At 41.5% G+C, this 25,287-nt stretch overlaps 1 protein-coding gene across 3 annotated transcripts in view; it reads right to left on the bottom strand.

Moving 5' to 3' along the window:
- The window catches only part of VGLL4 (vestigial like family member 4), a 186,517-nt gene that overhangs the window by 27,167 nt on the left and 134,063 nt on the right, over positions 1-25,287 (bottom strand). For 2 of the 3 annotated variants that reach the window (XM_043975616.1, XM_043975615.1), the window contains one exon: positions 18,543-18,732. In XM_043975616.1, coding sequence (XP_043831551.1) covers positions 18,543-18,732 — 190 coding nt within the window. Of the gene's footprint in view, positions 1-4,051; positions 4,163-18,542; positions 18,733-25,287 lie in introns of those variants that run through there. The other variant, XM_043975617.1, reaches the window with a different exon arrangement.

Raw genomic sequence — 25,287 nt, 5'->3', positions numbered from 1 at the left:
ACCTGTTGGGTCTTAAAAAAAAAACAAACCTTATACATTTTCTACATAATAAAACATTTTATACCTGGGAATGGTGCAGGGTCATCAGTGTGAGTATTTCCTTTATACATCCTAAGGGAGGGACTGGATTGTGATTTCCTTGCTATAGGGAATTCCTGGTTAAGGAAACCCCCTCCACTAATGCCAATTTCAGCATTTTCTCTGCCACTTAGTCTTTTTTTTTTTTTTTTTTTGGTGAGGCAATTGGGGTTAAGTGACTTGCCCAGGGTCACACAGCTAGTAAGTGTTAAGTGTCCGAGGCCGGATTTGAACTCAGGTCCTCCTGAATCCAGGGCCAGTGCTCTATCCACTGTGCCACCTAGCTGCCCCTGCCACTTAGTCTTAGAGAGTTGCTTTGGGTACTAAGACGTTAAATGATTAACACAGCCAATGTGTTTTAAAGGCAGGACTGGAAGCCAAGTCTTCCTGGCTTTGTGGGTAGCTCTCCGCCATGACATACAGACTCTTTTTCTAGGATTCATCTACATTTCACTTGTTGGGAATTTGTGTTTATTCAGACAGGAGCTGGGCTGATTTCTGTGTCTTTAATATCTACAAAGACAGGGCTTGCTGACCAAATCAATCAGGGAAAGAAAGCTGTAGAAGGCTGTGTTTAAATTAAGTGACAGAACAAACTGATTTCAATCAAATTTCAAAGTATGTGTTTACATGTAAATACTGGCTATGTACCTCACGTTTTTTAAAGGAGGGACCCTAGATTCTGAAAGGCTGGACTTGGTGGGCACAGGCTGTAGCCAGTACTGGTAAATTAGAAAAATACTGACTAAGGACAAAACTCGGTTGGAAGAAGCTCATCACCAGGTGGGCTTTAGAGAGATGAATAGTTTTGGCCACAGACCAAAACAGAAAGCCTTGCACCAAGTCAAAAGAGGGCTGGTGAGCACCATTAGCTGAAGGCACAGCCACAAACAAAACCAGGGATCCTTGAAGAACTGAAGTATGCGGACTACAAATAAATCTTAACTAGAATAAGTCCCCCAGAGACTCCTCTAGACAACACAGAAGGCTTGCTTCCAGTTATTTAGTTTCCAGTATTTGAAAGTAATAAAACGGAGTTTTAAAAAAACACAAAAACTCACACTCTTAATCTATTCAGAATGAACTTCCCTCAAGGTCCCTAATTAGTAAATTCTTACTGTACAGTGTTATTCAATCTAAAAGGGATTTCCTGACTGCCAAGTCCAAAGAGGCTTTCTGGTAGGATAGGGGGAAAAAATGGACGGGAAGGCAGAAGGTCTACCTAGCTTGCCTCCTTCCATGCAACTAGGTATCATAGTGGAGAGAGAGCTCTGGAACAAGAGTCAGGAAGGCTGAGCTCATATCTGGCCTAAGACACTTGACTAGTTGTGTGACTCTGAACAGGTCACTTAACCTCTGCCTGCCACAGTTTCCCCATCTGTCAAATAAGGATAATAATATCACCCATCTCCCAGGAAATGTATGAAGATCAAATGAAATATTTTTGAAGCCCTATGCAAATCTTTAGTAAATGCTAGCTGGCATTGCTGTTGTTAGTTGTACTACTTTTAGCAAAGTATTTTGCTTCTCTAAGCCTTGGTTCCCTCCTTGATCAAATGATGATGTTAATACTTCACCTACCTCACCAAGTTGTTGGAAAAAAAAATAAATGACTGAACTCAATAATTACTTAAATTAATCCAAACGAATGTTTGTCAAGTCCCTATGCTTCGATGAAATAATGCATACAAAAGTGCATATATAGAAAAAAGTTCCTATCGTATTTAACGCACATGGAGAAGTCAAGAGAAAAAGAGACAGAGATAGACAGAGACAGAGAGAACGCCCAGTAAGATAATTGCATTCAGTGGCAAAGTAATATTCCTTTCCCAAAAAAGCAATCTCCTAACTTCAGGTGAATCATTAAGAATCTCTAGTAGACTATGCCAATTTCTCAGTATTGTATCTCAAGAAATCTTTTTTCAGGGACCTCCAAAAAGCCAATGCTGTAAATAAGTATTCAACTACCCACTATATCAAAACTACCCAAATTCCAGTTCTTATCATACAATCAACTTTATTATTTAGGGCTAATTACCCAGTTCTTGGATTACTCAGGCTGCCCCAGCTTCTTCCTCCAGGCTGTTTGCCTTTTGGATCGCATCTTCCTTATAGCAGAGGGAAATAAAAAGACCTCATGGTAAAAAATCAGTTCATTTCCTTCCTTTTAGCAGCTCTGGCAAATCATTGGTGGAGAAGAAAGTTGAAATTATTGAAGGAAATTAGTTTTTGATGAACTGTAGACTTTATTCCCCTTCTGTCCTTCTTTACCATAGAAAAATCAAAGATCTACTGTTATCTTTGGAGCTACAGGATCAGTTCCAAAAAAGATGTCTCATATCAATACTCAGCTTTTGACAAGAACAGTCCAAATATTTTCATCAAGGAAATGCTCCTGAATATAATTTCAAATTTCGAGTAAGAGGCAAGGAAGGCATTGTGGAGTTGTGAAAAGAACACTGGGCTTGGAATCATAAGACTTGGGTCTGAATCCTGACCCTCTCTGTGACCTTGACAAAGCCAATTCACCAATGGGCTTGAGTTTGACAGGAGGATTAAACTAGATTATCAATTAAAACCTGTCATCAAGAGACAATAAAGCAAAATTAAATAAAAACAACAATTTTTCCTCATATCATCAGCTTAGCTCACTCAATTTATCGACACACAATCTGAATTTAACACATTTGTGGTTGTTCAGTTGTGTCCAATTCTTGGTGACCCCGAGGACCATGTCACCCCAATATTGTCCATGGGGTTTTTCTTAGCAAAGATACTGGAGTGGTTTGCCATTTCCTTGTACAGTGAGTAACTTTCAAGTCTAGCAAAGGAAACATTCTTGAGCTCTTGTTTTCGCCCTGAGACTTTCAAAATTAAATTCATCCGAAATGGGTTAATGTTAAATAGGCGTCCTTTCATTGGCTCAAGCCGAGCCAAGAAAATGTTTCTCAAATGATGAAAGGCAAAAAAAAAAAAAAACACCCTAAAATTCAATTGCACCTATGTGTATAGGCATGTGTGTGTCTGCTGACACCCGGTGTTCAAAAGCACATAGTCAATTACTTCACATCCATTTTAAATTAAGTTTTCTCTTCCCACAAGAGGAAAAGAAAGTAGTAAAGGGCTCTATGCTAGGGAGTTACTTTATAAGTTGCAGGCCGATAAAAAGCATTCATTTTCCATTAAACACGAAAGATCTCTCTATCTCTAATTGATCCTACACTCTGAGGCAACTATAGAGAAATAAAATTTCCACTGAGGGAAGTGGTCGAATAACTGAGGTCAGAACCTTGAGACTTCAATTGTAGCCAAGTGCTTTTATTCCCCCCTTGTAATTTTCTTTAAAGATAAATACTCAACTTAAAACATACCCCTTTAGGAGGAAGTCCTAGCAGCTGGAAGGAGCAGAGAAAAAAAGCACATTGTTCTCCCCCAAATCAGCCGCCACTTGAAAACTATGCCCCATTGTCTGGGGACGGTCACATGATAGCCCGGCCTGGCAGTAACAAGTCAGCCATCACCTGAAACTTTGTTACTCCCAATTCATTAAGGAAACAATTACTCAGTGGGCATTAACCCTTGCAAGTCACAAGGGCCCATTGGAAAGGCAACCCCAAGTGCAAGAGAGGGGAAAGGAGTGAGGGGGGGTGGAGGGGGGGGAAGGGCGGTGCAGGGGAAGGGAGGGGAAGCACCCTCCCCCCTCCTGCCGGTTGGGGATGAAAGCCTGGCATCTCTGACATGGATCTGATGATGCAGCCAAGGTGCATGCAGCCAGCCAGCCAGGAGAGGATGGATGGACGCGAGGGAGAGCAACCACCGCTGTCCCTCCTGGCTAACAAACTAATCGCCTGACTCCTTTACAGCACTTGCTGCCTCATCGTTTAAATTAATTGCAGCTGAAAATACAAGGCTGCCATCTGGTTTGAAAAAGCAAGGCTAAGGGAATGAAATGAAAGGGGGTTTGGGTACTAACCTCACTTTAATCATTGCCAAAGAGCATGAAGACAGCCCAGCGTCCTCCCACAAGAAAGCCTTGGGCCTCACAAACTTGGCAAGCCGTCTCCTGCACAGAAAGGCTGGGGAGGCCGTGGGCCCGTCAAAATAAGAGTCCCGGCCTCCCGGCCCCGCTGCCCAGCCCCTGCCCCGCTGCCCGGCCCGGGCCCGGCCCCGGCCCCGGCCCCGGCCCCTCCGCCCAAGCGCCCGCCTGTTTGCCCGCCCGCCAGCCGGCCCCGCACAGAGCAGGGGCCCTGAGCGAGCCCGATCAATTCCAGGCCTGTTTATTTGGGGAGCCCGCAGGGCCAGAACGTTGGGTCTATTTTATAACGAGGCATTCCTGCCCATGATGCCCACTTTCTTTGTTTCTGGGGCGGCTTTTTCCAAACCTCTAACGATAAAACCCCAGCCGCGAGGGAGGGGCCAGGGGCCGGGGCTGCCTGGGCCCTCGGAAGAAGTCTCGGGGCTTCCCGGCCAGGAAGCCGGCTCTCCCCCCTCGCAGATGAGAAGAAGGCAGCGGCAGGGTAAAATGTCCCAGTCCTGCACCGGGGCTGCAGTCAGGGTCACACTTGTGTTTTGGAGGAAGCAAGAGGAAGGTGAAGGACAGCCTACCCTGCCCCCAGTCATGGGAGTCCCCACCAGCCTGTCCCAGGGCCCTCCCCTTCTCTTGGAGCAAAAAAGAAATTGCAGCTATTCTGTTAAGGAGAAATCCTGGCTCTTGGCACCCGAAGCGCACAAGGTCTCTCATGGAATCGTCCTCCTCTGGCTTCTGCCAGGAACATACACATCTGCAGTTTCCCGAAGCCTTCATTGACGAGACGCTCCTGAGAGTTAAAAGGACTTGTCTATCTCCCCATGCATGGCCTTCACTGCCAAAGCAGCCTCTGCAGGCTAAGGAAGGGTGGTGTGTCTAGGCCCGTTTGGTTTAGGGAGTCACTAACAAACAGTACAGAGGGATGAGTTATGGGCAATCTCTGCTTCGATCACTCTTCAATAAAGTCAACGAAAGAAGCCCTGAGGATGAAAGAGAAACCCCGTTTTCAATCCTAAACTGAAGCTAAGGTTATATTCCAAATCCTACCCTTGCAGAGGCACTGTCTATAGCAACGGTGTCCATAACACGCAAAATCTCCAGAGTGCAACTTTCTAGTAAATGGTACATCTGTCAGACCTCAGGAAACATCTGGTAAACTGGTTAAACGAGAGCTGTGACTTTAAACTTTTGTTTCAGAGCTTGTTTATGGGACACAACAAGAGAATTTTTCTAAATTCACTCTAGATTTTCACTAGTTTCTGAAATGTCCTTGACAACAAAGGGGGAGGGGAGGGAGAGAGATGATCTCACAAGGCATGGTGTTCCCTAATTTTGGCAAGCCAAATCTGAGTAGTCAGACTCAACAAGCTCCCTTAGTAATGGTCAGTTAGAGTAGGATCACAGAATATCAGCTCTGGAAGGAAGACCTCAGAGGTCACTTAAGACAACACCCTCCTTTTTTCAGAAAAAGAAACTGACATGCATAGAGATTAAGAGACTCCACCAACGTTAGTACCAACTAGTTAGTGTCAAGAACAAACGACAATTTGATAGTCCAAATAATATTTCAGCTTTGCATAAGGTGTGCTTCCCCCACCATCACGTAATGGCCATTAAATCTTTTCCTAAAACACTTACACATACACACAAACACATAAGATCTCATTAAATACTATCTAGTCAAAACTTGCTAAGGATGGATCAATATTTTCCTGTCAGGTTCTTTTAACCCCACCATGTGACATCAGACTAATAACCAAAATAGTTAAAAACTCTCTTCAGTTTTGATTAACAGCATTCATTCATTCATTCAGTAAATATTTACTATGAGTCTTGTCTGCAAAAAACCCTTTAACATACATTTGTATTTTGGGGCACAGATATTTCATTTTCCTCCTAAAAAGTTGTACTCATTAAGTTTTTTTTTAATTAGTTTCCATGATTTTTAAAAAAAGAATCTTATGTATCAAATACTCAGTACTGAGAATACAGCCACAGGAGCTAAAAGAAAACTTTTATCTCTAAGGGATTGCAGCTGAGCTTCAAATGAATTACTGACAAGTAATAAAACTGAGAGCAGGAAATAAATGGTGGATCTCACAGAATATTGGTCTAATAGGATTTGGTTTTGTTTAATGGGCTTTGATAGCAGAGGGATGGAACTTGTTCCTTCAGTCTATCAAGGTGAAAAAAACATGGACTAAAAACATACTCGGGATGGGAGAAGGAAAAAGGATAAGAAGAAAATAAGGCAGACTGAGTAATTCTAAGCCTATGAAAAGGCAATTTGATTTTATCAGTTTTTCATTGTTGTTTTTTAAACACATGTTATCTTACAGCCTGGCAAAAATAAAATTTACTTCTATCTCTACAGCATTTATAGTTGCCTATGATATCAAATGCCAATTCTTCCACTTAAACTGCATTTTCATTTACAACAGTATGGCCCTTAAGACAATGATGTTCCCTTCCTTCTGTTGTTCCCTATTTCTGAACTCATACTTTCCATCATATAATTTTACACCACACACCTAAATATACAGGGTGGGCCAAAAGTCATGAATATTTAATAAGTCCTTTATTTTTTGTTTTTAACTTACAATACCACAGCATCATATACAGTATATATAGGAAATGAATTCACATTGTGTATAAAAAATTAAATCTCCTAATGGCAAAAAATACAGAAAAAATAATTTTCAAAAAGTTATTAAAACATCAGACCCCTTTGTGACTTTTGACCCATCCTGTATAACCTAAATAATTTTCCAAATGTGTTTATTTTCACATTGTTCTCACGCTTAATTTTTTTCTGTTGGTGAGATATTTATTTTTAAAAATAATTATCAATATTTTATTTTTACATCTCATCTCTTTCCCATTGTATTTCTCCCTCCTTCCTTTCCCAGAGAGTCATTCCCTAAAATAAAGAATAAAAAAGAGGAGGGGGAACAGTTTGGGGAAAACTAACCAACACTTCAGAAACATCTGGCATCACATGTACTCTTCTATACCCATAACCACCACACACCCTTACCCATTCATTGATGGGCATTACTCTGTTTCTGGTTCTTTGCTGCTACAAACATTTTGGTATATATGGGGTCTTTCTCTTAAAAACTGGCATCCTTGGGGTATATGCCTAACAGCCAAAAGGTATGGTCTCTGGGTCAAAGGGCATGAACATTTTTAATAATTTTCTTAGCATAATTCCCAACTGCTTTCTAGAAGAGGTGGACAGGCATATTTTTGATAAGACATAACAAATGTCTATCTTCAGAGTTCCCTTCTCCCATCTCAATTCCCCATCAAAAAGCCTTCCTTACACATCTACCTGAAAACAGTGCCCACAGGTCACTACACCCTGTGAGCTTATGGGAAGCTTACACTGTAAGTCAGGCCTGACAAATGGGAATATCGGGGAGCGGGGGGGGGGGGGGGGGGGGGGGAGATAAGCAAGAGAGATCTCAGTCCTGCCCCGAATTCCCAAGCTAACAGTTGCCAAGACAACAGGGGAGAGAGTTCCATCTTAACCCACGTTTCCAAGCCTCCACCTGTGTCTGGGTTTTCCTTTGGAGGGAGGGAGGGAAAGGGGAAAAGATCAGAGACTAAAAGGGGTCTTTGAAGTACCTCTGGGTCTACCCAAACCTTCAATGATCTCTTTGATGTTCTTTAAACTCCTATAAGATTTATAGCCTACTCACATTTGTCCACTTAGCATATACTGGATCCTAAAAGCCAGCCCTGGATGATATAGCAAATAGAATGCCTCCCTCATAGTCAGGAAGAATGGAGTTCAAATCCTACCTCAGACACTTACTGGCTCTGTGTCCCTGGACATGTCACTTAATGTTTCCTGGCCTCAGTCTTCCCATCTGTAAAACGGTGACAGTAACAGAACCCTGCTTCACAGAACTATTGTAAGTATCCAGTGAGATAAAGGAGGTGATGTGCTTTGAAAACTTTAAAGCACCTATAAACATCAATTCACAGGTTTCATTCCAGCTGTCACATTCTATCACTGGAGTTGAAAGGACCTTGGGGTATCTGTGTGGCAGTACTGAAATGCCCTTTGCTGGCCTGTTTGTTGAGCCCTACTCTGACCTGTTACAATGAGAGAGGCTCCAGGCCTGGGAGGTATTTTTTGGCCCTCAGGACATTGTTCATCATGACATTCAATACTAGGAATGAGAGTCCAACTGAGAAACCCCAAAGGTTCTGAATATGACAAGGCACACTTCAGGGCAGAAGTCTTATATTTGTTAATGAAAAACCTACTGCATGCCAGGCCCTATACTAGGCGTCTGGGGGAAAGAAATAAATAAGTTTCAGGGCATGTCTTCAAGGAGCTTACAATCTAAGGGTGCCTCTGTGTGAATAGACACTGTGTACAGAAATCAGCATGAAACAAGGTATTACATGGGATATCACGGAGCAGTGGTAAAGGGGAGATCCAGACAAAATGCTGTAAAAACTTTGGAGGTGAAAGAGGTCACATTCAGGTGGGAAAGGTTTCCTGGAAGAAGTAGCATCAGAACTGGGACTTAGAAAAAATGAAAAGGACCTCAACAGATGGAGATATGGAACATAAGCTGGATTGTAGGATTTTAAAATTTTGTTTTAAGAATACAGAAGACCTGGGGGAAGCTAGGTAGTGCAATGGATAAAGCACCAGCCCTGGAGTCAGGAGGACCTGAATTCAAATCCAACATCAGACACTTGACACTCACTAGCTGTGCGACCTTGGGCAAGTCACTTAACCCCAATTGCCCCACTTTAAAAAAAAAAAAGAATACGGAAGACCTGATCGTGCTTGTGGTAGGTGGAAAGGTTCCAAGAGAAAAGAAAAGATGAACAAAGAGAGACAGAGGTTAATAATTAGTCTCCTTAAAAGTATAAGCCAATAGAGAGAAATAATTCTGAGTAATATGATCAATCCTATGACCATTTCCTATGAAGACTTAAGGAAAATGCCATCTACCTCCAGAGAAAGATTTGTTATATGGAAGTATGGAATGTATGTATGTACATATGTGTGTGCATGTATATATGCATGCATGGTATATATTGCATATGTATTGTGCAATTGAATATTTTGTATACATATACATAAATTAAAACATTGGACTTCTCTAATGCTGGGTTGGGAGGGAGGGAGAGAGACAACTTGGAACTCAAAATGTAACATGAATGAATGAACGAACAAATGAATAAATAAATAGAAAACTGTCCTATAGTCTTGAAAGGCCCTAAATAATTTTCCCCATTTAGTAATAGTCTTATAAATAGGCCTAAGACCTCATGTCTAAGATCAATTCTTTTAGGGGGCAGCTGGGTGGCACAGTGGATAGAGCACCAGCCCTGGGGTCAGGAGGACCTAAATTCAAATTCTGCCTCAGACACTTGACACTACTAGCTGTGTGACCCTGAGCAAGTCACTTAACCCCAATTGCCTCACCAAAAAAAAAAAATTGATACTTTTATCCAGGGTTCTTTATTAAATTTTTAGGCAAATACAAAATTATTTTCTCATTATGAATCAGAGGCACTATATGTATGTATGTGATATGTACATATATGTGGTGTCCCAAAAGTCTTAATGCAGTTTTCTGTTATTCAAAGCTTAAAACTGCATTAGAGGGGGCAGCTAGGTGGCGCAGTGGATAGAGCACCGGCCCTGGAGTCAGGAGTACCTGGGTTCAAATCCGGCCTCAGACACTTAACACTTACTAGCTGTGTGACCCTGGGCAAGTCACTTAACCCCCAATGCCCCGCCAAAAAAAAACACAACAAACTGCATTAGAACAGGGACACCCTTTGTGTGTATCTCTTTATGTGTATTGTGTCATGTATACACACAGGCATGCATATATACTACACATGTGAATATACATGTGTGCACATATGCATACACACACACGGGTTTATATACATACACTCCACCCAAAAAGACTCGTTTAACTTAAGGGGAAACCCCCCAGAAAAACAAAAGGTTACATAAATTCAAACATGAGATTTTTCTGTCACTCCAACTTCCAGGAGCATATGAGAATTTTCTCTCTTGTCAGTTCCACACTAGGTCACTGCTTCACTGGGGATGGCGTCTTAAATCCAAAATACAGCCAAGATGTCTTAGCTCACTAGCAAGCAGAGGAAATGCCCAAGCACCACTTGTTCGTGTGAAAACAGCCGTGATAAACTGTGGGAAGCGCATCCACTCACTTCTGAGTCGCTTGAATGAACTGCCCCTGATAGCGACTTCTCAAGCAACTCGGCCAACTCCTGGAACTCAATTTCACGTAGTCCCTATTCCAATCCATCAATATCATTTCTTAAATGGTTCCAGAGATGGGAAGGTGAGGAGGAGGGGAGTTCAAACAGAGGACGACAACATGATTTGGTTCCTTCTTCTGGGCAGCACACTTAAGACCGTCAAGATTTGGAGGCTCTGGTCCAGAATCTGGATCCCCTATTTGGCAGTGCTGAGAGCTACTGCCAGATCCACTATATTACTGCATCATTAAGTTCTCTAATTGTGTTTTGGAGACAAACTCGGAAGAAACTTCAAATTGATGAACCTCTTTTCTTGGGGGGGGGGGTGGAGTTTGGTTGTATTTTGGTTTCAAAACAAGACAATGCAGAAAAAGCAAGGCACAAACCAAAGAGACCAACCAAACCCTTCCCTCTATACCCTTGTTTTCTCTTTATGATAGCAACAACATGCCTGGAATGGATTGTTTTAAAAACAAAAAACAAAAATCCCCAAACCTTGTCCACAAAATCCTATCGTTCAGAGCATAATTCTATGTATTTCTCTCAACTTCCAGGTAAAACTTGGGGGGGGGGGGAATCTATATATCTATATCTATATCTCAAATCATCCAGACTTTGGCTTCCCTCTCTCCAGCCCTCCACTGCTCCCACTCTCCTGAAGGTAATGGCACTTGTGTTCACTTTGAGCACTGAGCAGCTCCCCAGTGTAACAAATAAGAGGAGGTCAGAAAAGCCAAAGCAGGATTAATCCCATGACTTGTGCAGAACAGCTGCAATTTGCTGCTCCAGGAGTGTGGCATCTTCGCGTCTACTGGAAACAAACCTAAGTGATCCAAGGGAGACAGACAGCAAACAGAGAATGAGGGACACAGGAGTCCCCACATTTCAGAAGATAAACAGAGACAGAACTTCCTTTCTCATATCCCACAAGAAATGCATTTGGTCTCATCCAGAATCTCTCAGCAGAAATGACTTGTCCTTTTCCAGTGCCATTAAAATCTTTTTTTTTAAATGCTATTTTATGTGTGCTGACTAGCAGGCTCTCAGATAACAACTCTGTTCTTTGGTGGGTGTTTCTTATTACTTAAAAGGCTGGGATTTTCTCATTGTTCTTCTCTCCCTCCCCCTCCCCCACTTTAGTAGAGTTCAAAATAAAATTCTAGCCAATAAAGGCTGAAGGGTCTCTTGTGAAACAATAAGGTGACTGTGGAAGCCCCAGGTACACATTAGATAAACGAACTTCATTCCCTTTTTTCTGCCCCTTTGACTCTTGGCACCCTTGGCATTCACTTAGTGTGTGTGTGTGTGTGTGTGTGTGTGTTACTTGGCAAAGAAGACTCCAGGAGAAGAAATGGCTATCCAGCTTTCCAAGCTCCCTGGGAGGACTCTTAAGGCAGAAATGATGCCTGCTGGGAAAAAGCTGATGTCAGCTCTTAAGAGCACAGCTCCCTGCAAGGATAAGGAGGTCTTTGTTTTCAGCTGAACTGTGAAAATGAGAAAATGCCTCCTGCCTGACAAACAAGAGACCCACACAACATAGGTCAGGCCTGGGACCTTTATTTAAAGGTACAACACTTGATTAGCCTCACACTTCCATCTCTTTCTCTCTATATTAAAAAAAAAACAACAAAACCCACAGATGCATTTCCCATTACAGAGCAGTGGCCATAAAGAGAAAACAAAATCACTCCCCAAACTTAGCTACGTTTTCATCATAGCTGACATTATATAATCTTTACTAGAGTGATGGGGGCGTAACTAGCCTTGGAACAAAACAGTTTTTAGATTTCAATTTTCTGACATGGGATAATTATTAAAAGTAAGGTTTATAACATCAACGAGGAAGTAACATACGCTTGATACCACTAGGGAAAATCAGAAAAAAATGTTCATTTAATATTATATCTGTCCCTGAATAAACTGGACATGTGGGTCACTATAATTAAAGCTATGAAATAGGGTTTTCGAGGTGTTTTAAAGTGGGGTGGCAGTGGGAAGGTGTAGACTCTGCACTTATAGAAAATACCTCCATCAAAACTAAATTTTTCCCAATATGAATCAGAGAGCTAGAGTGGGGCTAGGGGGTTGGGAGGAGAGAAAGAAAGAAGGAGGTGAAAGAAAACATACTATTTAAGGAAATCAAATTGGGCTAGGAAACTGGAAAAAAAACGTTGTGCTGGAATCACACACTTTTCATGCCAGTCAAAAACTACTCAATTTAACAATTTTCCAACCAAGGCCACAATGAGTCTCTATCACTATGTTAAAATCATGATCTGAGTTTTAATACCATAATCAGTCCTCCCCCAAACACGAAGAATAGAAAAGCACCTGGCATAGGTGCTTTCTAGCATTTCTACAATCAAACTATGTTTTTAACGCCTATTCAAGGTTACAGCTACTTAGTTTCTTCTGAGCACTCCCTGAAGGGAAATTACTTACAATTAAATAGCCAACCTAAAATTTTTCCATTCCCCTGTTCTTCACTATTAACATCCAAATATTGTCACTAGCTTATGATGTGTGATTGTATGTTTATATTTACCCCAAACCTAATGTTGTCTAGAGCATTTTGGGGGCTCTTGATTTGTGAGTTCACTGGTAAAAGGAACTTGAAGAATGTCCTGCTCCCAATTTAAGTGGATAATCCTTGGTTTTATTCAGCTCAAGCAACATGAAGCCTTCCTCCTCCTCCCCTCCTCCTCCCCCATTCCTTTCTCGGTGCCTAAAATTGACAAAATTACTTGTTTTACATTTCTCTCCTCCAATTCTCTGTCTTCAGCAAATGAGCCAAATCCAGAAAAAGATGAGGAAGAGCAAAGGCATTATCCAGAAATGGAAGATTCACTCCTGAATAATGAAGAATTCATTTGTTTCCTACTCTGTGAAATGAGGTGACCCTGTTAGGTGATCTCTCAAGTCTAATTTTCTAGGATCCAACTTTAGGGAAGAAATGACTACAGTTACTAAGAAAGCATCAACTGATATATTTCACCCCAAAGCAGTATGACCAGGGGGACAAGGAAATGTTTTCTTTCATTTAGTCCTTCCTTGTTCCTCAAAGTCTATTAAAGATGGTTGGTTCAGTTGGTCATGACATGAGGTGAGCCTTGCTCCATTCCATGGCCATAGATAAGGCTTACTTCTATTGGCCTTCCCAGTGCATATCATTGGTAATGAGTCCCATCTAAGCTAAGAAGCATGTTCTAAATGAGTATTCATCAAAATAAAATAAAATAAAATATGAGTATCCATCTCTCTCCTGGTGGACCCCCCCCCAAAAAAAACCACTCCTCATGTGCTATGGATGAAGGATTATTAGCATTCTTTGTATAGGGACAGCATGGTAAGAAATTTCAACTGCTAAGAACTGTAAATTCATGCCCAACCTCCAAGGTTTGACAACCTAGTAGGGTAACTCCATTACAAATAGAATACTTAAACCAGTAAAAACTACTTGAGTTTGAAGTGTGATTTACTGTACCCAAAACTCTTCAGCTCAGAGGCCTCCCCATCAAATTCTACCTGTCAGCCAGCCCAGAATAAGTCTCTTTAAAATAAACACTGCTTTGGCATATTCTTTTCACTATGTCAACTTGGTTTGAGTCACCTATTCTAGCTACTTCAACTTTCTTGTTGACACAAAAACACTTAGCCTTTTTACTAAGCAAAAAAGAACCTGATTAAAAGTGGCCAGGTAGGGGCAGCTAGGTGGTGCAGTGGATAGAGCACCAGCCCTGGAGTCAGGAGTACCTGAGTTCAAATCTGACCTCAGACACTTAACACGTACTAGCTGTGTGACCCTGGGCAAGTCACTTAACCCCAGTTGCCTCACTAAAAACAAAACAAAAAACAAAACAAAACAAAAAAGTGGCCAGGTAGAGTCAATTGAATTATGTGTATCTGTCCCAATATTGAGGTATGTTTGATCTTTACACAAATCGTTAGAGTCACTTCAGAATCTGACCTCTGGAGATCACCAAACACATTGCTTTTAAGGCTTGCAATATCTCAAGGCAAAGGGAGATACCATTCCTAATTTACAACCACACCAAATTTATAAATGGTTTCCATATTTCCCTTTTTTAAAACCCCCAGTAATTTCACATGAACTTTAGGGTTGATTTCCTTTTAACTGTATCATTGGGTTTATTTCAACTGGGGAGTAAGGAGCAAACTTCTTAACTAAAGATTATATATTAATTCGTCAGTCTACCACACAGTTCTTTTCTTCCCTGGGAGAAATGACAATTACAGGCTCACAAACTGGGTCGGAGAACTCCAGAGAGGTTTATGTGTCTTTATCTGAAACAGTCTCTCTATCAGGTGTTTTTGCTTAATTATTTTTCTTATTTATATAAGAAAGGATTCAATGCAGGGTCGGGGCAGGGGAATTGCTATCATTGCTATTTCCAGAAATGACTGCCATATAAAAGCAAAAGGCTTCAATAAAACTTATTACAACAATTGACCGAAAAAGCAAACAAAGACTCGAGCTGGTTGGGAAAGAGTATCTGTCCCAATCTTCAGGTATGTTTGATCTTTAAAAGAAACCCATATGATGCCACTTAAGTGGGAAAACCACCAGATCAGTTATTCGATTTTCCACTGCAGAAAAGAGACAAAATTAATGATTAGACTAGGGGCTGATTTCAATAAGACACATAAAAAGCGAGTCATTACTTGATCTGAGAAAGAATAGCAACATTGTCACATTATTTGGTTTGGGGTTTTTTGTTTTTGTTTTTTTGCGGGGCAATAGGGGTTAAGTGACTTGCCCAGGGTCACACAGATAGTAAGTGTCAAGTGTCTGAGGCCGGATTTGAACTCAGGTACTCCTGAATCCAGGGCCGGTGCTCTATCCACTGCGCCACCTAGCCGCCCCGACATTGTCACATTATTATTAATTATTAAACTGCAAAAGAAAACCTAGAAAACTAGGGAATCCTTGCAGACTATTAAAGATCCCCAGATCACATTTGGAGAATCTGGTTGATTTTTACTCTTCTCTGCTCCCCACCCCCAAGATCCACCCTTTAAAATTGCTCTTACTGTACTTTTTACCAGCCCAAGACTTTCTATATACAGGAAATTTTCCCTCTGGTGGAGAAAGGAATTTCTCATGGGCATTGTATGGATAGGGAAATCCATCCAGAGGCTAAATGAGCAGGGAGGGGAATAAGAGCTCAGTTCCTGGTTTGTAGCTCAGAGGTACTATCTTCTCTAGGGTAAAATACAATGAAATTCAATAACCCTCTCTGCAGCCTCCTGCTCTGGACTCAACAAAGCCAGATCTTCAATCTAAGTTTGGAAAGTTATCTAAATACAATTGTTTTCATGAAATGCAGCCAAACCATATATCTTTGAAACCTCTGAGCCAGATGCCAAATCTGTTTTTGAACACTGCGCCTTCCCCAGATTTATTATGATTTTGCAAATGATAAAATAAACAAAACACATTTTAATCACAAGTTCTTAGATTTAAGAGCACAAAACCAAATGCACATTTTTATGAACTCCTATAGAGATTAAATATAGTATCCTATCAATGTCGGTATAATTCTGCTCCAGAAGAAAAGAAAAGAGGTCTGTAAGCCATTACAGAAAACCTTTGTTTTAGGGGACAACAATAGAAAAACGTTTATCAAATCAAACAACTGTATTTACCAAATACCACTACAGAACCGCAGCAAGGTAATACGTCCTTAATATTTGCACATGAAAACTACACTAACTTTTTCTAAAGCATGAGCAGAGCATTAAGAAACATCCTTGAAATTAATCATTAGCTGAAACAAGAAAAAGAAAATAGATGATACAGGTTAATGAAATGCTCAAGTAGAGTCCCTGGTACAGCTCCAGGGCAAATCTATGAGACCTGAGGGTCTAGTTAACAAGATTATTCATCACCCTTTGCCTAGCTACTCATAGATCTGGCCTGAGAAGACTGGTGGCCGGTGATGCTATTTTTGGCTTCTGACTATCTCAATATGAAGCCAAAAGAAAATAGTATATGAAATTGAGTCCTTCCAACTCTATCATATCAGACTTAATGCCAAATAAAGTACTATGATTGGCACAATGGTCAGTGACATTTCAAGTCAACACAGGAATTCTGAAATTACTTTCCATACCCCCCCCACCAAAAAATCACAAAATAATTTCACAAATGCTGCCTTTGAGTATTAGAGGTATCAGAGGAATACCATTGAGATTCATCAAATCAGAAGGGACCTCTGAGAACCTCTAGTCCAACCCCCTCATTTTACAGATGAGGAAACTGAGGCTTAGAAAGGTTCATGGGGGCAGTTAGGTGGTGCAGTGGATAAAGCACCCGCCCTGGATTCAGGAGGACCTGAGTTCAAATCCTGCCTCGGACACTTGACACTTACTAGCTATGTGACCCTGGGCAAGTTGATTAACCCTCATTACCCTCCAAAGAAAAGAAAAAAAGAAAGTTTCATTAACTTGCCCTTGGCCATACAGGTGGTGAGAAGTAGAGCTTGAACCGGGTCTGGAGGACAAGTTCAAGGCTTTCCACTCCACCATCCAGCTACCCAGAGAACAAAGGGCTCTAAACAGTTAAACCGACAAGATTTTTTCTCCTCCTCTCCACTTGTGAGATTTCATTGTTTTGCATTGCCTTGGTCCTGGATTCCTGATTTGTAGCAAATTCCAAAGCTACAGACTGCAGGCTCAGCCTCTGACTAACACCACAGTGATTTATTTGAAGATAAATACCTCCGTCAGTGTCTTATGACTGAACACAACAGGCCAAAGCAGGGTGGAATGTGTGGAATGCAGCAGGCTGCTGGGGCCAGGGCAGCAGGCTCCACTTATCAAGCTACCTCTGATTGCTCAAGCGCTCAGGATCACTTCCTCCAGTGAGGAAGGAAAGGGGAACTCTCTGCGCTTCAGATTGCTGCCAGAAATAGAAGCATTCCCAGAAACAAGAACTGGGGAAGAACAGCATGGGGATTAATTACAAAACAATTAGCTCTCAATTTGTCTCTGGGCCCCTCTTCCCCATCCTTGACACAGCCGGGAGGATGAGCCAGGATGGGGCGAGCAGAAGGCACCTCTGGAGCTACGTAGACCAACGTCAGTCACTCCTTTGATCTTTTACAGATGGACTGCCGGGGATTGAATGTGATCATACAAATAAAGTCTGATAACAACTGGTGCCCACACAGTTGTCGGACCAGACTCTACAGAGCAGCTGGTGCGATGTCTCCAGGCCCAGGAAATATGGAAAGCATTTCTCTCTCTTTCCAAGGAGCGTGCATGCTGGGAAGGCAGCGAACATAGTACAGTGGAAACTGCTTTTCCAATACAGGTAGAGATGGTCTATAAATGCGGTGCCACCCCCATCAGGACGTGCCTGGCATACAGGCAGTACATAAGCTTAGTTCTTTTTCATTCATTCATTCATTCATTGGGCATTAATATCGTAGGATCGGAATGAATATTTAACACATGGGGTAGAGTAAGTTTAAATGCTGTAACCCTACAGAGAAAAAATTATAAAGGGCTTCACAGAAAAGGACCTTTCCTTCCTTCTCTAGCACATAACTGACACAACCCAGGGTCAAAGGAAGCACTTGAAATTGACCTCTAGCCCAACTCCCACAAATTACACATAAGGAGACAGGTACAAAGAAATAAAGCGATTTGCCCAAGATCACCCAGGCAGTAAGTAGAAGAGCCGGGATTTGAACCCAAATGTGCTAACTGTATATCCAAGGCTCTTTCCTGTGTGCCACACTAACTATCTATCAAATGTCACTTTTCCTAAGAAAGATACATGCTATGTGTGTATGTGTGTGTGTGGATACAGACGAGAGAACATGACCTACAGGATAAGTAACCTAAGAAATTATGGCTGAAAGATACAAGGCATCTAGAGTGGCCATATAAAAATTTGAAAAAGAATATCAATATTCATACAAGTCATTTGGAAATAAATTCTCTATCAATCATTCAGATTATTTTTACACTGTATTAGTTTGCTTAGGGGTTGTTCACCCCTAGCACTATCAACAGCCGAACCAAACAACAATTGATTTCAGAATCCCTGATGGCCACACTCAGCCGATGGGCTCTGAAGAATCCTGGGATCGAGTTGTGCATGAAGGACTACATAGAACAAAAAGACGACACTCACAAATGGGGGTTGAAGATGCGACTCATCTTGGAAACGTGGTCATTTTCACAGTCTAGGTCATCATCCCCTTGTTCCACACTAAACTTCCTCTTGCTGGGGCTGATGGGAGGGGGCCCTGTCCGATGATTGGTGAGGGCAGAAGACACAGGGAGGGCTTGCATTCTGGGTTCACCTCTTAGAGCAGCTTCACCTGCAAGAAGAGAGTAGATGTAATCATCAAGGACATGCCCACAATTCAATCCCTTCCCCACCCCCTACCCCCACCCCAAGTCAATTCTGGTTCCTTCCAAAATTGTTCCCACTGGAAAAGCTTTGGCATTTTGGCCAGATGCCTGCCATGCTCAGAACGTGGTTAGAAGCCAAGCATGAACCATTTTATATAAGACGTGGTTTTTTAAGCACAAGTAGTCTTTAGGGTAAAGTTTAAAAATAAAAGTTGGAATAAAATAACAGAGCCTGTTTGCCATAAGTAATCTCAAAACCTCATCAAACACACAGGTTTTGAAAGGGTCTTGATTCCTGGCTCATGGCATGAGACAAAACTCAGTATTGAGCTCATTAAAACCAGAATGCCAAATTAACTTTTCTTGGTGGTTATATTTTTATCGCTCTTTTTGGCATGTTACTTGGTTTAAAAAGAATTTATGAGTTAGTAGTTCACTTATTTGCAGAAGAAAAAAAAGAAATCAAGGCAGAAGAAACATTTTCTTCATTTCTGGTATAATCAACCAACCCACAAGCATTTATTAAGCATTTACTGTATGCCAGACACTGAAGATACAAAGAAAGACCAAAAAAGTCCCTGCCCTCAAGGGGCTTACCAGATAAGAGGGAAGAAAACATGGAAGTAACTAGGCACATGCATGGTATATACAGAAGAGATGGAAGTACCTCAGAGGAGAAGGCACTAGCACCCAGAGAGACAAGAAGAAAAACAACAGACTTCCAACATAGCTCAAGGTGATGACAAAGCTTCTCACAACTGAACACACCAGGAATTAGGTGAAATTGTTAAAGCAAGAGAGTGGAAGATTACCTAGCTTGGAATTCTGACCCAGTGTAACACTCTGGCCCTTGACCATTCACATATCAAAACAATTTAAGCTGTATTACTCATTTATTGAAAATGGAAATCAATTTAGCTTTTTATTTTTTTCACTAAGAATACAACCCGTATTGTTTAAATAAATATACATATACTCTCAGGATCACAAGATAACAAAGACCTAGAAGAGAGCAAGCAGGCCACAAGTTCAATGTCCTCATTTTACAGATGAGAAAACTGAGGCTCATCAAAGGGGGAGCAACTTAATTTGCCCAAGGTGAGATCTGAAACAAGGTCATCTGACTCCAGGGTCTCTGTGCTTTTTTCTTTACCAAGCTGCTTTAAATTCAAAGTTAAAACAACACTTTTAAAAGGTTTTAATTTACATGGGGGTGGCGTGGTGGGAGAGAATTTTGGCAAGGGAAGAATAATCAATGTTTCCACAGGCAGTAAGAGTTCAGAAAGTAAAGTTTGGGGTTTGGTTTTGTTTTTTAAATCTGAGGTTCAAACCATTTTTATTTCCACTTGGTCCCAATTTGGGAGGAATATTAGGATAAAGTCAACTTCATCTGAGGCCTTGTGGTCCCCGAGAAAGGAAATCTTTGTCTGCCACTACTCATTTTCATATCATCACTGATGCGTGGATGGTTTTTTTAACAGTCATCTATTGCATTCACGTATGACAAGTGTGATTTTGTTGGGAAAAGGAGGAGCAAGAAGCAAGCGCTCTGAATGTTTACCAGGAAAAATAAACGTGTTGCCAATTTAGTCAGCACGATATGAACTAGCAAATATATGGTGACCCATAATACACCACAAGTCAGACTTCCTTTAAGAGACACTGGCAGAAAAACTCAAGTGGAACTTTCCATTTCAAACTAAATGTTGAAAAAACCAGGACCTGTTCTGGCCTGGGACATTCAGAAATCTAGGCCTCCTTAAGTTTGTCACATGTAGAATTCGGACCACCCCCATATTCTATCATGGGATTGAAAGTTGAAAGAAACTGTAACAGCCTACAACCCCATTTTATAAATGAAGAAACTGAGGCCCAAGAAAGCTACAACCTTCCCAAAGTCACACAAGTAGTACTGGGGCAGGGGAGGGGAGGCAGGAGACTGGGATTTGTTCCTAGATCTTCTGATTCTAAGCACAATGCTCCTTCCGTTATACTAAAAGGAGACACTAGGAGTTTACAGAAGGGTGAGATCTGTGTAAGCTGGAATAGACTGGGGAAAACTTCAGAGGGGAGAAAGGACCTTCCTTAGTCCAGGTTTAGAGCATGGATGGGATTTAGGAAGGGAGAGGCTTACCCACCCCTCCCCCAGGTGGTGGTGACAGGCACTCATATGATGCTGTTTAACTTATTAGTCAGTCAATAAACATTTAGTAAGCACCTACTATGTATGGGCTAACCACTAGCAAAGCTCCAAGTTGTCCTGGTGGGTCCCACATATGTGGTCCACTATGTGGAAGCACAAATAAATGCTGGAGTTGTTCATGATTCTCAAAGAATTGGTGTCCTCTTCTCCTTCCGCATGCACCCCACTCCCACCCCACAACAGGGCTGTGTGGACTGGCTGACAAAGTGCTTGCATTTGTGGATTTATCCCACTGGAAGCTTCACAATTTCATACTTCCTTGTTAATTTTGTCTCCCACAACTAGATTGTTGGGACTCAAGCATTTAAGATAGTGAGATGACCCACTGAATAATGATTAACATTATTATTATTATTATTATTATTATTATTATTATTATTATTATTAATTTTTACATGGAACGTTAGAGTTACAAAATGAATTCGCTAAGCTCACTTGATCCTTAAAACAATGCTATAAAATCACAGAGTAAAATGCATTATTTTTCTCATTTTAGAGACAGGGAAACTGAGGTAGAGGCAATTCATTTGCCCAGACTGAGTGTGATTTAGTTACAGAGCCAGGGCTGGACACAGGTCTCCTAACTCTAAGACTCATGTTCTTGGGGCAGCTAGGTGGCGCAGTGGATAGAGCACCAGCCCTGGAGTCAGGAGTACCTAAGTTCAAATCTGGCCTCAGACACTTAACACTTACTAGCTGTGTGACCCTGGGGAAGTCACTTAACCCCAGTTGCCTCACTAAAAAAAAAAAAAAAAAAAAAAGACTCATGTTCTTAAACTGGGTCAATCATTCTTAGGCAGCAAAGGAAGGAGGAATTTTTTTTCTAATATTTACTAACATGTACATAGTACTTTCAAGGTTTGTAAAGTGCTTTGAAAATGCATTATTTGATCTGATTTGATGCCTAATGTTTCTCTCACATTGCCTCCATTAATCAAAGCAATATAATGTGTTACTACAGCTTTCTAAAGAATATGCTGGTCAAGATTAGAAAAAAGACCAGTGTTTAGATTTATAAAGGGAAGGAATGGACACAATTGCATAGAAAATAGCTTTGTCATGATTCCTGAAGACAAATTGTGAGGATAAACCCTGCGTAATTCAAGGTTTTCCCTCCTATCCCAAACTAAATATCTGTTGTGGCCTCCAAGACTTAAAAACGTTTGTTTTCTGCTACCTCCCCTTCCCCTTAACAACGTGTGGATCCAATGAGAGAATTAAACCACACCCCAATCTACCAATGAGCAATCTACAGAGCACACTGCGGGCTCGAGCAAATTTGTCTCCCTCTGTTCGACCCCAGGCCACAGCACCCAGAATTGACATCACCCTCCTGACAAGGCAGGACTCTGATAAAACAACTGTCCTGTACCATCTCAAGGTCCATCTCAGATCTCCCCAATTCATTACTGTACAGACCAGTGTCTGTGCAAGAGCAGAAACACCAACAGCCAGGACAGATTCACTTTCTTCCAAATAATACTTCTCTGTCTCCCAGAGCAGCAGCTGGGGATAGGCCTCTTTCAAATAGTTCAGCTTGTGCCTTTTCATCCCATTTAACTTGGGGGGGGGGGGGAATAGGGCTGTTGGGCAACATGATGAAATACATAGAAGGCAAACAGAGATAACCATGTGACGTAGTGTCTGCCTGGACACAGTAAGAGCCCGACAGTTTGACATAACTCAAACAGAGCCTTCCTCAGCCAGCCAGGAGTGTGTTTGCAAGCGTGTGTGTGGGCGTGTATGTGTGTGTGTGCACAGTGAGTCTAATCTACCAGCAGGGTGGTTAAACCATCCCTGCATGGGAAACATAACATGGTTGGGGGCCGGGGATGAACCCAGAAACATTCTGCAGTCCCCTTTGATGAGTCCTGATTTCTATTTGTCCTGTATCCTAACTCAGAGGACTTTGTAATTCTGTACTCTGCATAGTGATGTGCGGCCATGTCCTATCTCCTCTACAAAACTTGGAACTCCTTGAGAGCTAGTGCTCAGTGACTAATGGGGCATTAATAATCAATCAACTAATGAACATTTATTAAATGCTGAATAACAGTAATGAGATCTGCTGAGGGGGCAATCTGCCTTGTTGGTTATTAATAATATCCAGATTTATAAAGTGGTAGAAGGCTTGCAGAACATTTTACATGTTTGCTATGGAAGGAGATCTCAATATCATTGGCTCCTCACAGCAACTCTGCAAGGTAGTTGCTATTATCTCTCAGCTAAAGTTGGAAAAGCCCAGGGTACTCAGTTATTAAGTGTCTGAGGTAGAATTCAAACTCAGGTCTTCCTGATTCCACCTCCCACACTCTATCCACTGTGCCACCTAGCTGCCCCAAAATTATTATTGCTCAGTAAAATATCAATAAACTCAATGTAAGATTTTCCCCACTTATAGTCTAATTTTTAGGAAAAGGAGATAGATGACAAGGAGAAATACTGATATTGGGCTTTCATTCAAGAATATCACTCCAAGTGTATTTGCTGACAGTGGTATTGAGTCAGGCCAATGTCCACCCAGTGGTGTTAAATTCAAATAGAAATGGGGGCCACTAAATCATATGTGAGGATCCCTACAGGAATTTGACTTATTGACTTACTTTTGTTGTTGTTGTTGTTTTTGCAGGGCAAAGAGGGTTCAGTGACTTGAATGTCTGAGGTCGGATTTGAACTCAGGTCCTCCTGAATCCAGGGCCAGTGCTTTATCTACTGCACCACCTAGTTGCCCCCCTGACTTACTTTTAAAATGTACTGTTATCTGTTTTATTGTATTTCTATTTATTTTGTTAAATATTGCCCAATTACATTTTAATCTGATTTGGGCCCCACTTAGGAGTGTTCTGGGCTGTGCACAGGCCTCAGGACTGATACCTCTGCACTTCGTCCACATCTGCAGTAAAAAACAAGCTGGGGGGAGGGGGGCAGCTCAGTGGCACAGTGGATAAAGCACCGGCCTGGATTCAGGAGGACCTGAGTTCAAATTCAACCTCAGACACTTGACGTTAGCTGTGTGATCTTGGGCAAATCACTTAAACCCTCATTGCTGGAAGGGAGGGAGGAAAGAAACAAACATCTCACAGGGACCTTCCCAGTACCATGGTGGGATCTGGTTAAAATGCATCAACAATATTGTATTGTACAATGATATTATGAAGTGATGTTGCTCAAAGGGAGCGTGAGGGGATGCAGGATACAACTATAACTACTGTTCAATTAAGAAGAATATTGCTAATAATGGACCTGGGGCATTGGGAAATTCTAAAACCATCAGGGAGAGAATGGTTCATATTCAGTACATTGTACCATGGGAGGAAAGCAGGCACTTGAGGGAAAATTTTTTTTTTCTAAATTGAAAGAAAAAAGCTTTTCTGATTGATTCTCGGTTAACCTGAAATTTAATTAAGCAGAATACTCCAGTTCCCAAGCATCAGTTTGCTTGTTCCTTGAATTTGCATGTCTTTTACTTTGAAAAATACTTTCAAACATCATGGCATTTTATTTATAATGTTCTTGTAGGTAACTAAGGGAGGATTACTCCCCCTTCACAGATGAAGAAACTGAGGTACTGAAAAAATTATGACTCTAAAATCTGTGTAATTAATTATTGGGGGGGCAGGGCAATGAGGGTTAAGTGACTTGCCCAGGGTCACACAGCTAGTAAGTGTCAAGTGTCTGAGGCCGAATTTGAACTCAGGTCCTCTGGAATCCAGGGCTGATGCTCTATCCACTGTGCCACCTAGCTGGCCCTGTGTAATTAACTATTAACAGTGCTAGCTGACAACACAGGACTCTGTGTTCTTAAACTGGGCCAATCATTCTTAAACAGCAAAAGAAGGGGGAACTTCTAATAATAACCTCTAGCATTTATATAGTACTTCAAGGTTGGAAAGTGCTTTCAAAATATATTATTTAACCCTCAATAACCCAATGCAGTAGGTACTATTATCCCCACTTTACAAATGAAAAAACTGAGGCTGACAGGTTCAACAACTTGCCAGGAGTCACCCAACTTATAAGTACTGGAAGCAGGACTGAAATTCAGGTTTTCCTGTCTCCTAGTGTGAGGCTCTAACCACTGAATCACCTGGCTGGACAAGAGGAAGACTATGATTCTTCAGGAAACCATCCTTTGCTAAGTACTTCCTGGGGTTCACTTGTACTTCCTTTCCTAGGATTCTAACCCCAAGGTCCCCAGGTGGAGACACATATCACATAACAACAGCCCTGTATCCTTAGTGGGTACAGTAGAAAAAACAAGGGATTTATGAGTTGGAAGGTCTGAATTTGAGGTTCAGCTTTGTCCTTTACAATCTAC

The sequence above is a fragment of the Dromiciops gliroides genome, chromosome 1 (genome assembly GCF_019393635.1).
Source record: "Dromiciops gliroides isolate mDroGli1 chromosome 1, mDroGli1.pri, whole genome shotgun sequence".
Taxonomy (NCBI): domain Eukaryota; kingdom Metazoa; phylum Chordata; class Mammalia; order Microbiotheria; family Microbiotheriidae; genus Dromiciops; species Dromiciops gliroides.
Note: the sequence above shows the minus strand (reverse complement) of the source record. Positions and strands in the feature narration are given on the sequence as shown.